The sequence below is a fragment of the Pagrus pagrus genome (genome assembly GCF_965226575.1).
Source record: "Pagrus pagrus genome assembly, chromosome: 3".
Classification (NCBI taxonomy): domain Eukaryota; kingdom Metazoa; phylum Chordata; class Actinopteri; order Spariformes; family Sparidae; genus Pagrus; species Pagrus pagrus.
The window spans coordinates 15,828,952-15,847,073 of record NC_140187.1 but is presented as its reverse complement, the minus strand read 5'-3'; the positions used below and the strand labels follow the sequence as shown (position 1 = coordinate 15,847,073).

Below are 18,122 nucleotides of genomic sequence, written 5' to 3'. Positions count from 1 at the left end.
AAACAAGATATGAGGATTTCCTTAAATGTTAAAGTATTCCTTTAAAGCGAGAGCTGGCAAGATGATTTGCGTTTAGGAACCGAACAAATGTTTAACAAAACAGGTGTATTTGAGTGACAGGAAACGGGTGAACACGCGTCAGCTGCAAAAGAATAATTGATAGATTGAAAGATATTTGATTATTAAGTATATTCAGCGTTGGCATGAGACAAGGACATTGTAACATATTCTTAATGTGACTTTTAATGCCTGAGAAGTCTGGGGTTGTTACACCTCTTTTACACAGGACAAAAATCCCATGGGGCTGATGTGTTTCCCTTCATCTTCACATCTTTTACTTTGACGTTTGAGTGCTACTTGAACAGAGAAGGATGAAAAAGTAACCACAAGCCAGCGGCCTTAGCTTCACAGCATTGCGTCGTAACAGGGGCGAAGATCGTAATGTTCACCCGGGCGTCGGTGTGAAAGGGGGTGTAGCCGAGTTGTCATGGATATTTATCGCTTCCAGCTCTGATCGGCAGTGATGAGAAACATGGCAGCCAGTTGGACAAATTCCATCTATCTTTATTCAAGCAGTGCTCGAACGTTGTTCAGTCTGTGTTGAAAGAGAGACTGAAGTAAAAGATTGAAAATCACAGCCACCATACTTTCTCTCTACTGTTCCCTGTTTCCCAGCACGTGTTGAACGTGACACACCTGAAAAAACACAACCGACAAAAAAAAAACAGCTCTCCTTCATTTGCAAAGGGAAAGGTTTTGATTGCCATTTCCTTAAGCATCTTTGGCAAGTTTCTTTCAACATTGCTAAAATAAGCTTACTTTGGTGTAAAATGGCTTTAAGTGTAATAAGCCCCGACTTCAGCCATGCACCTGTGGTTTTATCATTTGCCTAAATTTGTTTGACACCGTGTTATTCCACCCTCCTCAATCTCCATCTCTCTGTTGGAAATCACTGGAATCATCAGCATCATTGTATCTATACAATCAACCCTGATGACATAATCTTCGCCCAACATCTAAAACTGTGTATTCTGAAATACGTTCATTATCTGAACAGTTTCAACAGCTCCGCTCACGCTTACAATGCCATCGTCATACAGTAGCACGGTTAGACTGCATAAACACTGCTGCATATTCATAAGCCGTCAATCTGCAGTTTCAGGTGTGATATAAAATATTCATGCGATGCTTTAGTGTCCCTCATGTGAGAAAGTTCCCAACATTAGTCGTACTGTATGTGTTGCTGTTATGAGCTTTGACATTTTCAGTACAGGGATGTTTCCCCATCACAACAAGTTGCCAAAATAAACAGCTTGATATTCTTTGTGTTTTCAGAGAGGGTTACTGTGGAAGAAAAGGGATGTCGAGACGTGGGGTGGCTGCTCATCATGTTATTTAAGTGCTGGTTAAGCACAAAGCTAGTAAACTTTTTAATGAGATGAAATTGGTTGAGAAAAGTAGTGAGCGAGCAGGGACAGAGACGATTACAGCAAAGCACAAGTTTAATTGGAGCTGGGTGTGGAGCACGGGAAAGTGCAGTTTTGGTGAAATTTCAGTTGATAAACAATGTCACCATCCATGACAATTATGTGTCATGATAATTTGCCACAGATATAAGAAGATACCAAAACACAGAAAATAATTATAATTTGTTCCAGCTATTCAGACTCATTAGGCGGAATAAAAATTGTGATTTTGCAAGCTCCAGTAAATCAGAGTTCAACTTTAATTAGTTTTCTAAAAAGTGAATATCCACTAACAATGTAAACAACTAGTCAACCAATGGCCACAGGATGCTTTACTATTGAAATATTAAAGGTAGTAAAATAATCAACAGGATGAATAATAATAATAAATGTTGACATTATGGCATGCATGTACAGTACTGTATTGCGGAGATGTTTACTGTACAGTTGTTAACATGAAATCAGCTAGCCCAGTCACGTCCTGATCCAAAGCTCCTTTGCTAGCCTGGTCCCTGAGCTCCCTGTTCGAACCGCTAACTGCGCGGCTAACTGAGCAAACTAGCTAAGGGCAGCTACAGTTAGCCGCAGGTAGCGGTCAGTCTGGTGATTTGTTGCTCCCTATGAACTTGACAGGTGACCAACTCTTATATATTGCACCTGTTGTTTTTGAAAAGCAAATGTGACTAAAGCCTTATGTTCAGTGCGCTACACTGCTAATAAAAAATATCTTTATATGTGTTCAGTTTACTGAAGACTAATCTATGTGTGTCTATGTGCGTGTGTGTGTAATAAATGTGTTGTGAGCTGAAGTTAATGGAAAGTGTAACCAAATTAAACCTACACACTCGCTAACACCCAGTGCATCATGGTAATTATGCCGTGTGAGGGCAATCAGAATTAATTAATTATGCTCAGATGCTTCGCCTCTGGCAACCTTTAATACGTGTGTGAAAGGTCAGTTTTCTTTGCGAGGTGGAAATGAAGTCGCTGACAAAGTGATGGATGTCTCTGTGAATGTTGATGCTTCAAACAGAATCATCCCAGGTGGATTTTTATTCCGGCCAAGGCAGAATCTCTTCCCGCGGAAGGCTCAGACTGCCAGCTCAGGAAAAGTGGAGACACTGGGCATGTTTCTGTGAAGTGAGGTGTGAGGTGTGAATGAGTGGGTCTATATGCAGATTCAGTTTGCAGTATGCAAGTTTATCCATCCCGATGTATCACAATGAAACACTGAATGAATGAATGACTGCAGTGATTTAATGAATTAAGTGTGGGTTTTCTGTTTGGTTTAAAGGTACTTCAAGTTTCAAAATATTAGCGAAATTGTAGAAATTAATTCCTTAAAAAAATCAGGTTTACATGCTTAAATGCTCCAAAAACACATCAGTTGTCTCATACTGTACAGTTCTTCAGCACTCTTTCCCCCCCTCATGTCTAGCTCTGTTTTAGCTCCCGTCTCTTTAAGGCCCCCCTCCCAGATACCCAGTCACCTCTGATTGGTCAGCTCACACACGCCTGAGCCAGTACCGCTAAAAACAACAGAGCAGCTGTGCTAAATCAATTCTTACAGACCAACCTAGTCGCTAGGCAGAAATTATGCAAATGTGTTACATGGTGATGTAGCGTGATGTCACAAAGTCACAGAAGTAAAGGAGGGACTACTGACGAGGCGTTTCAGGAGCAGTATTTTCTGTGGGAGAGATGAGCTTCTGTTGGTGCGGACTTTGACCATTTTAATTTGTAAGGTCTTTTACATGAACATGAACATGAACCAACAGCATATAACCTACTGAAAGAAAGGAAAAAAGTGAAAAAGCACAATACTGTAGGTTTTATTCATGTTGTGTTTAGCTGCAAACATTTGGGTTCCTGTAACTGCAAAACTCAACAAAACATATAAAAAATGTCTGATTGTTTGTAAACATTTTAATGCAGAAATGTTACATCTATAATGTGAAGTAAAGATCAGTTACAGGACCCTTTCATTAAAGTCAGGTATGGATATAAAGGGCACACTACTTCTTTTGTTGGCGCTGAAGATGATACTTGAAGTTTTGCATTATGTGATTATTGCAGTAGAATCTACCAAAACACTGTTTGTGAGATAAATGGATTTGCTCATTTACCTGAATTGAAACATCACTGTAGGATCCTCCAATGACCCCAGAGATGGCCAGTGGAACCTCGTTTTGGATGGGCCTGGAGCCGTCCGGGCAGATGAAGCCTGGATCTTGCACCTTGGTGAGGGAGGCTCTGACGAAATCAAGGGACTGCTCCAGCGCGTATGTGTCCTTCGAGCAGGTGTCCAGGATGTGGGCTCCCAGCTGGAGCCCGGGAAGGATGCGATCGCTGGAGTTAATCTCATCAAGTGCCAACAGCATGGCCTCCAGTCTCTGGATCCCTCTCGCCTCATTGATTTTACCGCAGTCCTCCGTCCCATCGCCTTTTTGGTGCACCGGGAACAGGCCTCCGATCACCAGGTCCCCGTCCAAAATTATCTCCCGTTTGGCTGCGGGTGGTAATCTGGAGATGCTGGGCAGGACTCCTAGTATCAGCAGCTCCAGCAGGAGCATGTGAAGAGGCCAATAATGGGCAGAGTTGGCCAAAGACCTGGGGCAGAGCACGACACTCAGCATGGCAGGATCAGGATGCAGGGTTCAGCTGGGTGAAGTTGAGAGGAGCAAAGGTTCACAGGGTCTGGAGGCAGATCACTTTCAAGTCTTCTCTCAGTGGGTGCAGCATGTTTTATATCTCCTGAGTGAATCAAAGGAAAAAATAATTAAATGTGTTAATCAAGCATAAGGCACTATCTATCTATCTATCTTTCTATCTATCTATCTATCTATGAGCAACAACATAACCATATGTCTTAAAAGGTGCATTATGACGCCCACTGACAGCTTATACTTGTGGCTTTTTGTCACAGATTTTTCTTAGTACCATTACTCTCTTTCAGCCCTGTCGCCCACAGATGATGACACAGTCATAAATAGTGCTCCTCGTCTTGGTGCGACTGTTTCAAATCTAAACCAGTTTATATCTAAACTTTCTCTCCTTTACAGTTTTCTCATTGATTTTTGCCTGGACTTCTTTCGTCTTCCCCGCGGCCTAACGTGATCTGCAGAAATGCTACAGACAAGTAATGGTATTACTTGACAGCCTAAACCCGAGACTGCTTCGTCAGGAGGCTGAAATCGGGCTAACTGGAGTCTTATGAGTTACTTTTTTTGAAGTGAAACATAAGTAGAGGTTATTTCAGCGAGGCTCTCTCTGGGACTCCACGGTGTGAGATAAAATCCTCGCAGTTATATCTGAAAGACAAACTCGGAGTGACCACATCAAACATTTACAGATATTTAAGGCACAGCTCGAGTGGAGCCTAATTTCCAAGCTTACAACCGAGATACATCACATAGATGGTGGTTCTCCTCAATGGCTGGGGTTGCCATGGAAACATGGTGGGTAAGAAATGAGGGTTGGACTGCAGGGAAGTGGGCAGTGAGACATGTATGCTAATATGGATTCCTATCATGTGGAGGTTACAGGTTTCGGTCTCAGCAGGAGGTGTTATGATGTCTGATTGGGGAGGTGGGTCGGTTCAATCACAATGTTCTCAGAAAAAGAGAGAGAGGAGGGGGGGGAGTCCTTTTTATCACATTCATCAAACACACACACACACACACACACACACACACACACAAGTTTAACAAACAGATTGATTGAGGCAGTTTTCACATAGGGACAATGGGCTTTTAATGGCTTACGGACCATTATCGACACATCTTTAACATAGAATAAACCAGTTTATTTGAGAGTCAGGGGTACGCACCTACAGTACATGAAATGATCTGTGTCTATTTTGGATTTTTTTTTTTAAAAATCCAAGTTCTGATTTTAGTGGAGTCACACCGGAGAGCCCACAGATCCTGTCTGGAGTTTGGACCATTTGATGTGCTGCCGCTTCGCTCTCCATTAACGAGCAGCGGGGAGCTTATTAGTGACTTTTGCTGTTCAGTCACAAAGTACTGCTGCCGACATCGTAACATTACATAAAAATGTGTCACTTGCAGACCCAAATGCATTATCGGGTCTATTATTAGCAGATCCTCTTAACAGTCATTTCATTCGATCTGCGTGAATCCTGCTTCCTGTGCTTAGAGAGGCGGCAAACCCCCACAGTGGGGTACACGGGGGTAGGTTACAAAATCACCAGCTCATGCAGCTACACCGGGATAAGTTCATCTGGAGTGTGTGTGTGTGTGTGTGTGTGTGTCTCTCACTGTGTGTGTGTCTGTTTTTTGCAGGGGACATTTGAAGAATATCCTGTGACATCCCAGGAGAAGCGAAAGCAACAAACAACAGAGAAAACGAGGAGGAAAAAGTGTAATGAATGCTGAATTTCCCCCCAGATAAATATTACATCAGGCTGTGGGTGGTAAAACCGCGTGGCACATCGATGAATCCGCTCCCCACTATCCAGCGGTGAGGATTACATGTCGTAATGTGTGAGGTCGGAATGTAAAATCTGTCTCAGACCTGCTGTGTGTGCCGGGCTGTCGGTGCAGGTGTGTGGTATTACTTCGCCACATTTGCCCTATTATTAGAACCAAGGTGAGAAAGTAACTGGAAAAGTTCACCATTAAGAGTCTGATTGCTCCTCTGTGCTGTCTGTTGGAGCAGATGGGGACTCTCTGGTTGCAAAGACTAGGTCACAGTGTGAATTAATGGCGCAATAAGGAACAGCCAATTAGGCAGGCCTATGCAAACTAGGCCAAAGTGAGGCTGGAGGTCTCTCAAAGCTGTTAAGAAGTGCAAATAAATGCTGGAGAGTCTGAAGTGGGCATGAAATACAGCAATTTCCCACCGATATTTGAAATAGGAAACTGGGAACGGTGTTATCAGCTGGCTTGAGCGTTAAATCTCAGCATCTGATTAGTTGTAAAGTAGCTACTATCCGACCACCATCACATCATTAAGACCGTCTTGATGTCGACACGGCTGTCACGCTCACACGCAGCAGCTGAGAGAGTCGCTTGCGCCCCAGATGTCTGAGCACAATATTCCCTCTGAAATCTGAAAGGCAAGTTCAAAAAGAAAAAAAAGCCGGGGTGCTTCACTCGGCTTTGAACCATCAGCTAATGCATTACTGCGGCCGCCCAGGACGGAGAGGGTTTCACCAACATTAGCATAAAGATGCTTTGAGAACGCCATTCCTTATTGTCCTGACCAAAGGGAGCTAATGTGTAATGTATGACTCACTGCAGAGTCGCTTTCGGTTATGATGGTGATTGGCATGTACAATCCTACTGTGTACATATATCTATGGAGAATAATAAGGCTGCTCATGTCTGGAGCATGAGCTGATGAGATAATTTGGGGCATGAGCGACTGACCAACTGTTTGTTATTCAGGGTGCACGATTGTGAAATTCAGTTTTTTTTGTTGCTGTATATTTTGTTTTGGTTGTTTTTGTCATGAAAACAAAAGCATCTTCATTATAAAAAAAACCTGAACTGTTATAAAGTCACTCAGTCCTTCAAGGCATTATCTTTGAAAGAGCAGAAATTCAATCACACAATTTTATGAAACAACCTTTAAAGGGGCTCTATGTAACATTTGTAGCAACTTACAAGTATTAATCTCATTTTTTTTTTATTGGCCAGATGTGATTGTAACGTGACGTGAAAAATAAGACCTTCCCCGTGTCTCTCAGTTGCAAGTCTGCATTGGATTTTCTGCACAGTCCAAAAGGATGTGACTTTATGCCCTCAATGTTTCACGGAGCCCCTTTAATAAAACCTTCTTTCATGCCTTTGAAGTCTTCTTACTTAACTACCTGCACAATGATAATTTATTACAAGTCACTACAAATCTTTAAAAATTGATGGCAGGGATGTCACGAGTCAATATCTCATGAATGTGGCAGCACAAAGTTGACAACAAGGTTAATATCGACCAATGCAGATGTTTGGTCGATATATCAGTGCATGCTTTTTTGTTATTGTTTCCAAAATCTACTAAAATCCCACAAAATACATCAGTTTGATGTGTATTTTTTTTTTACTGCAAATCATAGTAACATTATTAATGATGGTTTTAGTAACATCACCTCAAGCGTTTAGAGTTTTCCATCAGCTTTGTTTGGCACATAGTTTTTTGTCGAACACTTGAACGTACATGACATGACATTTAATTTACTGTCTAATCCATTACACATGAATCATTAAGCCAGTTGAGTAATAGCAGCCTAAACACAGCACGTAGCCCGTGAGATTCATCTAAAATAATGCCTCCCAATGTTTACGTGACAAACACTGATAGGATTATAATTCATGGCTGACCGTTTTTTGTTGGTGTGTACTCGTTACAGTGACAAAACCCACGAGATGGATTATGAATGAGGAGGTAAAACCCAGGTTCACTGTTTTTCTACAGAACGACAGATTTTTCATATTTTCCGAGAGAAACTGGAGCTCCTCAATCATAAAACGCGAGACGAATCACCTGGAGCAGTTGACATTTTGACCTTTCGTGATCCCCTGAAGGGCTGTGACTCGCTGTTCAAAGTAGAAGACCTATAGCTAATGAAAAACATGAAGAAAAAAAAAAAAGTGCAGCCGCCACAGCTCCACTAATGATTTCCATCATTATATCATCTCCACTGGGGGACACAGTTTATCCCTCCACCTGGACTTTGTCAGCTGGAGGAATTAGGACGCCTCTGTGGTGGCCAGCCGCCAGATGATTGGGAATTTGAGCATAGATCAAGAGCGTCATATCATCAAAAAATAGCGCAGGGAAATCTGGTTGTCAGCCTGTTTGGCTCTCTGAAACAACATTGTTTTTCTGTGCTAATAATATCTCATCTGGATGTTTGTTCCCACGAAACTTAAAGGTGCACTATGTAAGTTTGGAGAAGAAATTTTAATCAGAAGAGAAAGATCTTTGTTGACAGATTTCGTATGCCTAAACAAACTAAATAAACAAACTCTCTCCATTTTGAATGAACTGAATAAACAAACTGACCTTAAAGGACAACGCAATTTCATACTGTTTTACTTTGTTTATATTTGGCGGACCCTGCCACCTTTCTAGCTTCAAACTGTGCTCCGGGACCTTATTTTCCTTCTGAGAACGGCTTGTTTAATCATCTATGGGGGGAAAAAATAATATTATTATCTCATTAATATTGAAAATATATATAAACAAACAGTTTGAATTCCTTCTCCAAAACGACATCGTGCCCCTTTAAAGGCTGAGAGCAGAGACTGGCAACAACAGGTTGTTCATTGACCACCATCCAATAATAACATGGAAATAACATTCATGGAGAAACGGTGGAGGCATCACAGTGACCTTTTTACCAATCTCTCTCTGCCACCCTCCTGCATTTGAGAGAAATCCCGCAGCTACATCACATCCTGTCAGATCCGCTGACAGCAGAAATCCGATGGCGAATGAGCTCTTCCAATGCCAAATCCTGATTCCTGCAAACTGAACCCAATTATATTCGCGGCGGGATGGCATCACATTCGTTTAGGGCGCTGACTGAAAACAAAAGCTCTGATTGGTTTGAGAGGAGCATCGAGTAATACGAGATTAGATAATGCAATATTTTAGTTGAGACAATGGGGGCTGTGGTGCACAGACTCAGGTCAACAACTTCACGTTTGTTGTTTCCCAAAATGTGCCTGTAAACAAGTGTGAGATGGTTCCGATCATGAAGTGTCGGATCAAGTCCGGACAATAAAGAGAATAACTCATCATAATAAAGCATTTAGTTGCAGTTAGGATGATAATCTTATCACCAGAGAGCAGAGATGTTGGAATCAAAGTTATTAAGTGATCGTTTCATACCTGGTTGAAGCTCTAGATGTATTTCCCCGCATGTATCTTCAGGTCTCACGACAACACACAGACGAGCAGAGTCCAGATGTTGTTCACTTCGAGCATGTTTGCCCTGCCAGCGGTTCTGGGATCTGTCCTTGGTTCTGAACTCACATGTGGCACAGTGTGGCAAACTCCTCTCGGTGCTCCTCTCTCCTCCAACTTGCGCCTGCCTGCCACCAACCGTGCGCACCAACACTCACCGCCCAGTAACGCTCATATGTCCAGCAGCGTCGGCAGTAATGATGCTCGGAGGATTCTCCTGTGTGGGGCTGCCAGCTGGAGTGAACAGCGAACCCCGATCTGAACTCACTTCTAATTGCACTTTTGTTTGCGTGTATTGCTGTTGTCTATTTATAGTCGTGTGTCTTGGAAAAGTTCGTCAAATCAACTTAAACCAGGAGCTGTGGAGAAATCCTGCTGCAGCCCGCTCGGATCACACACGCAGCCTCTCCGTGCAGCTCCGCAGCTACAATGAGCGCAACCAGTCGACGCTCTCGCCTTTCACAAACCTGCCCGCGCTTCACAACGCGTGCATTTGCGAGTGAGTTGCAGCGCCGAACCAGCAAGTCAATACAAACCATGACATAGCTGCTAATATGTGCTGTTTTAGTTTGCAGGAGATATGATTTTTTTTTTAAAAGAAAAGAAAAAAGTGCATTAATCAAAATCCAACTTCCCACTGGTCCTTGTTTTTAAAGAAGTGACTCATCCATTGAATGAATCCCCTGTGGAACTGAATCGTGTCAATCTAACTTTTAGTGATAAACTCCCCCCCCACCCCACCCCAAAGAAAGAAAAAGTGGAAATCTTTCCAAATATACTTAAACAAGGTGCTGCCGCAGCTCTCCAGCTAAATATAGAAAGATGGGAATAGAGAAATGAGCATCAACTTTTTTTTGTTTGTTTCCCTCTATGAAGGCTCGCCAGCTCCTCATTCACCTCCATCTCATTAAAACTGAATCACACTCCAGATGAGTGGCATAGCACTTCACAAACTAAAGAGGGCAGGGTTTGTTTTTCCACTGGAAAAGGCGACAATGTTTCACGCGCGCGCGCACACGCACACAACAGCAAAACAGTATCATTTTAAACTGCATTTCGGTCATATGGAGGCAGGATGGAGGCGTACTCAAGCTCAAGGTTGAATCAGACAAAGAAAATGCATGATTCCTCCTCATATGTGGTGTTGTATACAAATAAGCTTGAGTTAATACAAAGAATACACAAATAGACATGTTTTTGACATTCTCCAGCCCAAACAAATGACTATTAAAGGGTAAATCCACATATTTTACACCTTAAAGTGTGTTAACAGGTCTTGCAGCGTAGCAGTCATAGGTGAAAAAACACTAGCATAAAGCCTTTTGTGGCTCCAGAGGAATCTGAATGTAATTTTCAAATTGTCTCCAGTGATGTCACTCAGTGGCTAAGTTGCATTGTGGGTAATGTAGGCACCAGGTTTTGAAAGGACACTGTTGAACTCATAATGGACAGTTAGATGATCAAAATCTAGCAGAAGCAAAGATATCAACTTTTTTATTCTATGCATTCTTCATTTTCATAACCTGGTGCCTACATTACCCATAATGAAACTTAAAGGGTAACGCCCCTCAATTTTGCACAAGTGTCTTGCAGAGGACTACCTCACTTGTAAAAAAGTAGTATAAAGCCTCCAGAGGAAGCTGCATGTAATGTGATAAATTGCCTCCAGTGATGTCACTTAGTGGCTATGTTGCATTGTGGGTAATGTAGGCGCAAGGTTTTCAAAAGACACTGCTTCTGTTGGTGCAAACTTTGACTTTTTTACCTTTTGAGCTCTTTTACATGTACAAGAACCTATATAAGACACTGAAGGGAAGGAAAAAAACGAAAAAGCATAATAGGTCTCCTTTAATGTTTAAAATCGGTGGAGTTACCCTTTAAAAAGTTGTGTAGCCAGCAGTAGGAAACTTCAAACTCTCACTGGTAACTAAGGCTAACTATACTTTATGTTGTTCCACAGCAAAGCATTCTGCAAAGACACCATTTTGAGCAACAAACCGTGCACTTTTCTTCTCATCCATAACGATATTACATCAGCAACATTCCTGTTGCATAATTAGTGAGGAGTGCAGAGAAGGTCGGCTGCACACATTTGGTTTCTGTGTCCAGCTCAGTATCTTTCTGCACAAAGACTTACAATTAAACCTGGAGATATTCAGGAAGCAACATAAAGTTCATTCAATATGAATCCACTGCTCACCCATTTCTCTCACCTTCACACGTTTTTTAAGCACCGCCGCGCCACAACCACCCTTTCTCCTCTCACCCACACACACACACACAAAACACATCTCACCATTTTCAAATGTTTCATTTCCAGACTAACAATAGCTACTTTTGCAGTTAGGGGTTGGGAAAAGAAGAACTTTTTTCTGTGTACAGTGGCAATTAAAATGACGAGCGGGGTCCTGCTTGTTGCATAATTCCCTCGGCTAACACAAAGGGACCAATTTTCTCCTGAAATAGAATTGTAGTTTACATTACAATAGTTGAGGGCATGTGGGTGGAATGCAGAGTTTAGATAGGAACATGCCAATTAATGTCGAGTGAAATTATAGGGGACGGAGACAAAGTGGTCCTAACCAGTGGTCAGCGTGCTTCAGTCTGACTGCTGCTCCCTTTGGTGTTTTTCTGTTAATTCAGCGTTAATGAATGATGACAAAACAATCGGTCCAAAATCCACAATTTGTGCTTCTGTTTTTGTTGATATTCACAAGTTCGTGCATGCAATCTTGTTACAAAAAAACAATAAGTTCACCTGCACACAGAGTCTACAGTGCAGAGAGGAAGTGGGCAAATCTCTTCTGATCAGGGTGCTCTGGCCTCAGCTGTGTCACCACTTTCAGGTCCCCTCGCCCAGACTTTTGTGTCTGCTCCAAATCATCTACATCAATCGGAGAAGTTAGGTTTGGTTCAGTTTGGACCATTAAAGGCTCAGTAAAAAGTGTATTTTCTAACTTGCTACTCCTGAAATCCGGCCATGCACACAGTTTTAGCTCAATTTGAGTTTATCTGTCTGCTGCCACCAATATCATGAAAGTGAATGTGATTTGGTTTGTTGCGCTCAAAGCACTAAAGGGTTTACTTGAAAATAGTTACTCTGAAAGATCCAAAGACCTCACCGTGAAAAGCTTTCATTGGAAACGCAGTCTGTTTTAATTTCTTTCTTCTTTATTTTTTACTGTCCTTAAAGGACAAGTTCACCCAAAAATTAAAATTCAGTCATTATCTACTCACCACCACTGAAGTTTCTAAGTCCACACATCATTTCTGGAGCTTCACAGTGGAACAGAGTTGCAGCATTCTCCTAAACAATTGAAATAGATGGGGACTAACAACCGAAAACAAACATATCACTGTATACAGTGAAGATTGTTATGCTAAAAACTTTAAAAAGGGAGAAAATAATGTCTTTTCAAATTGATTTGGGATCTCAGGGCTTCTAGGGAGTTGGAATACGACGGATGAGCTTTATGGAGCCGTTTAATGGGGTTTTTTATGTTTAAAAACAAGTCCCCACCTACTTCAGTTTTTTATTACCATCACTACCTGGTTCTTATGTTGATATTTGGAGCCAATATTTCTCCTGATTCTGGCATCTAGGTCCAATATGTGACAAGAAACCAGAGCAGTTGGACGATCAGATTTAAGATTGTAAAACCAAGAATTCAGTCAGATCACTGAAACTACTTTACAGTGTAGCATTTATACCTCATTGCACAGGAAAACTACAACATATACAGTTGGTTAAACCTGGAATTTAGGTAACAATCTTACCGATCGTAATAGTCGTTATAAACAGACAGATAAGCAAACAGTTAACAGAGTTATCCTTTAACATGAATCCCTGAGTATTTATCCACTGCGCCTCTTAGATCATAATTGTGTCACAACAATGATGCTGATGATCTGGTTAAATTTGTCCCACCTGTAAGCACAATAAACAATGCCTACAAATAATTCACATGGACTCAGCAAGTTACTACCTGTACACCCACCGCTCCCAGAGAGGTTTTATAATTACACACACAGAAAGCGTTGCCGGGGCTGCACCCTGACTCCTAAAGCTCATCCATCTTGTTTAACTTCACCCTCTGGGAATTTAACCCCATCTTTAGAGTGATCAGCATTTAGATTAAAAATGTAAACACCCACAATAGATCATCTTATTTGTAGAACATTTGTCAGGTAAAAGCTCAGCGTTCTACCTATTAAGTCTCAGAGGCAACTCCAATTCAGAGTAAATTAATGAATGAGTGCTGCTGGTCTGTTTGTTTTTTTTTCTTCTCACGTTTCCGTGTTCCCGTGGCATTACTGGGCGTTACTGGGCGGTGCCATGTTATGGACATAACATGGCAATCATCAAGAAATGTCACAAATGAACCGATATATGTACTTAAAGATCTGTGAATGCATGATTGTTTTCCTCAGGGAGAGTGCTGACATTTAGTGTCTCAAAACTGACATTCAGACAAAAAAAACCAAATGTTGTTAAAGTAAATAAGAAGTGGGTTTACTGGGTTATCTGGATAACTTTGTTGTGTAAATCCCCAAATTAGCCAATGTTCCTGGTTTCACTCAGTTATCCAGAAAACTCAGTAAACCGATCCATGGTTGGATAATCACCTAAGAGCCTGCAGGAAAGCAGATGTGAGATTGTGAAGCTGAATGAATGTCTTGATTTTGTATTATTTATTAATGTACTGTGATTATATATTTATAAAGACATTTCTTTAGACTGTGAAGTGCACAACTTCCCAACAGCTCTAGTTACCTGCAGCTTTACAATGGGATTGAACTGTTTTAACTGTGTAGTGGGAGAACAACTAACCCATTACTTTCATGATTAATCGATTAATTAATTAAATGTAAAAAACAATGTGAAAAGTGCTCATCACAATTTCCCAGAGCCCAAAGTGATGGCTTCAAATTGTTTTTTTTTTCTGCAACCCGATAGCTAGAATAAATGTTGGCAGTGTACATTTATGCAAACCTCAGATATGTTTAAGATAACTTTACTTGTCTTTAGATTCAGTTTTTGATTTTACCCTGTGACAACGATGTGGTTATGGTCTGGTTAGGTTTAGGCACAAAAAACACTTGGTTAGGGTAGGGGGGAAAAAAATCATGTTTTATCTTACAATACTTGTTTTGGTTGCCACAAACGCAGCTGGAGCTGTCCTGAGGTTTCGTCTAAAATACCCAGTGCTAGCGCGATTCGAAATGTTGAAACATCGTGGCCCCTTGTCAAAAATAGCCATTGGTATCACCACTACAAATGTTGAAACACAGTCTGCAACAGCAGTCACTGGCCTGGCAGCCTTCTCTTCTGTAACTCCAACACCATTCCCCATCGTCCTGATATGAAAATCAGGTCATAAACATGCAGTGTGAACATACGATATTGTAGAAATATCAATATGTTAATAGCCTATGACATGTACAATTGTGAACGTATCAGTGGTTTGCAAAACCGTTAACTTCCAACATTTCATCCTGGTGACTTGGCTGTTTTCCAAATAACAGTCCAAAACTCAAAGACCCTTTATTTTCTAAAGAGAAGCAGCAAATCCTCAAATTTAAGAAGCTGTAAGCAGAAAATTATGAAATGAAACAATTAATCAGTTATCAAAATAGTCAGTTTTCTTTAGATCTACCAATCCATTAATTGACCAATCGTTTCAGCTCGTTTGTGTTGCATTTGCAGAAAACTTAAACTTTATCTGATGATGTAACACCACATATATTTAAAGAAAGCCTTAAAGTCAATCACTCAACAGTAAAGTGAAGGACAAGCCTTCGTCTTTGTGAATTTAAATCAAGGAGAAAATTGTAATCTGGAGAATCTCCAAATTTTAGCTCAGTATATGCAAAGGCTATCTGAGCCTGGCATGTTTGGCTTCTCTCTGACTTGATTACACACAAGCACATCCCTCTGAGCTGCCTGCAACCTCCAAGTGAGCACGGCTTGCTGAGAGGAGCTCAGTGTGATCTCTTGTTTGTTAGAAGATAAAGGATATGGATATGACTGGACATACATTATAGGCTGAGGGTCATCAGGTGGTCTTTCGGTTGCCATATTTATTTCAGGGGGAGAGGAGAGAAAATAACAAAAGGAGAAAAAACACAAACAGAAATTAGTCTGTGCAAAGAGACAGCAGATGGTAGAAGGGTTGGAAAACGCAAAATAAGAGAATATGATGAGCAGAACGAATGTGTGAGGACAATCTGAGGATGCTGGAGGCGAGATGTAGAGTGACTGTAAATACAAGGTAGAGCCACTGAGCTTTGCTTTCGGTAATAGTGGAATGAATATTAATGGTCAGCCCACTTGTCTTGTCATCTTTCTGCCTGACTGATCATGGCAGCCGGCAGCACACTCACCATAATCATGTCCTCAATCTCAGAGGTGGTCAGGGGGACTGCAGGAAGAAGGTAATTATGCACTCATTCACACCTTTCACTTTGGAAATGATGTAAATTTGACATTAAAACAAATTAATAACCAACAGCGCTGTGCCAAGGCAGCACACAAATGCAGATAGTGCTTATAACAAGGTACATAACAATGATATATACACATATATATTTTAAAAAGTCCCTCTGTGGTGTACGTGTGCTTACAGTCATTTCAATATCTTTTATCAGTTATTAATGAATGAATTTAAGGACTTTTGTAAACAAGCCAATAAGACAAGTAATTGAAATGAACAGAATTTTATTGTATGTTTGTGTGTCAATCCTCTAAACAAAGTACGCTGCTTCAGTACAGCAAAATAAAAACAACTGTCAAACAGCTCAAAAAACAGCTGCAGCACTTGAACTGGAGATATTGATAGACATTCAGGTATCATATTAAAGTAGATTCACTTGAAAGCCGCACGATCAAAAGTGTAATAGATATGTCTTGTTTTATTCTATATTTTTCTTATTAACAACAAATGATAATGACAATGAAAAGACCAAACTTGACAATGAATTGATCCTAACAAATACTGCTTGTGTAGCCAAAGCCTGATTTCTGTGCACCATAGACCTCTAATAACGATTAAAAACACGTCAATGTGTCACACTGTTGCATTGGGTGACATGTGTCTTCATTATGATGAACATGGTCACCGTGTCTATCCAGAGTTAATCCTGCATACACCGTCCTGCCGCCAAAAAGACTCACCAGATTACCTAATGTGGATTAATCAGCCCAGTCGCCAGAATAAAATGTCGGCAGTTGACATTTCTGCAAATCATCAATATGTTAAAATTTCTCCTGTGTAGCATATTGACATTTGTACCAAACAGGTCATATCAGGCTCAGATTAGGTGACCTTCATTCTGTTAAGCCACTGACCACTGATCGAGTCTGCGTGTCAACATTTGTTAGCATATTTTTAACTAGATGTCAGGACATTTTCCAGCCACGTTTGTGGCGACAAAACCAGGTATTTTAATTTGCAACGTACGTTGCCAATATTTATTCTGGCAGCTGGGTTGGGATTATCCACGACTAAATGTAGTCCTCAACAAATCCACTGTTTACTTCTGTTTGAGTAATATTTGCAATGAATCACATCTTCAGCTAAATAAGAAATGATTTAAACTTTTCATGACTTGTTTTTTTTTAGGATTCATATCTTTCAGGGTTAGGGAAGTATTAAAGTATTGAGAAGTAGAAATTGGTGTTTTTGGTGTTTTTATTGGATTTGCTAACAATAACGAAAATATAGAATAACACCTGGCTTATCCTTTAATATTTCCCCAGTTGGACATGAACACACAGCGAGACACGCTTTTGTAATCTGCACTTCCAAACCACTTGAATTTTAATCCTTCATTCTCTCATCCTAAATCTCAGTGAATGTTTACTCCTCTCCTCCCTCAACACCCCACCGCTCCTGAGTGGGAGCCTCCAGGCTCTTCTGGTTGGAGTCACCATGAAGCCGCTCCTCTTTGTCTGCCTGCTGTCCACCAGTCTGCTCCCGGTCCAGCTTTTTAAACAAGGTTTCCCCCCCGAGCCACTCCCTCTGTTGTCTGTATCCCCTTGATCCTGGAGTGAACCGAGGACGCCGCCAGGGACGTCTATGTGCTGTCTGACAGAGAACCCCTCTCCCTGAGCTGTATTCACTGTTCGAGTCTGCACCTAGAGCAGTGATAAAACAAAAGGAGGGAATGGACAGATGGTGAGAGGACTTCTATAAACAAACACCACATGAGAAAAGCTAGGCTGCCCAAAATTCCAGTGCTGGGATTCAACCAAAATCTGCATGATGGTAATTCAGCTGCTGTGTGCTCTGTGACTTCAGTTCAAAACAAATATTCTCTCTTCCATGAATTGAGCTGCACCAAACTCATTAAGTGCATATAAATTATATACGTGGAGGAAACACCTGAAATGTTGCTGTATATAATGTTTCATGCAATATGTGCAATTATGTTTTAGACGTATGTCTTTTGTTTGAAAGACTTTACAGCCATGCTAGATGCTAACATGCTAACCTCCTCACAAAGACATTGTTGATGTTTATATAATGTTGACTATGTTAAGCTTAGCATGTTAGCTTACAAACATTTGCTAATTGGCTCTAGACATAGAGCACAGCTGAGGCTGCGTGTCATTAATTAATTAGTCCTGCAGGAAGTCAGAACCTTTTCTATACAAAATGAAACATCCATTATTTTCAAGCACTTGCCAAACAAGTTCACACAATGCTGATTAAACCTATCACT

At 41.0% G+C, this 18,122-nt stretch overlaps 1 protein-coding gene across 1 annotated transcript in view; it reads right to left on the bottom strand.

Annotated features, from left to right (window-relative positions):
- grm2b (glutamate receptor, metabotropic 2b) overlaps positions 1-10,106 on the bottom strand; it is a 31,161-nt gene extending 21,055 nt beyond the window's left edge. The window contains exons 1-2 of the mRNA XM_084349104.1: positions 9,324-10,106; positions 3,593-4,220 (exon numbers count right to left, since the gene is read on the bottom strand). Of these exons, the coding sequence (XP_084205230.1) occupies positions 3,593-4,102 (510 nt within the window). The 5' untranslated portion in view covers positions 4,103-4,220; positions 9,324-10,106. The remainder of the gene's footprint in view (positions 1-3,592; positions 4,221-9,323) is intronic.
- Between the last annotated feature and the right edge of the window lie 8,016 nt (positions 10,107-18,122).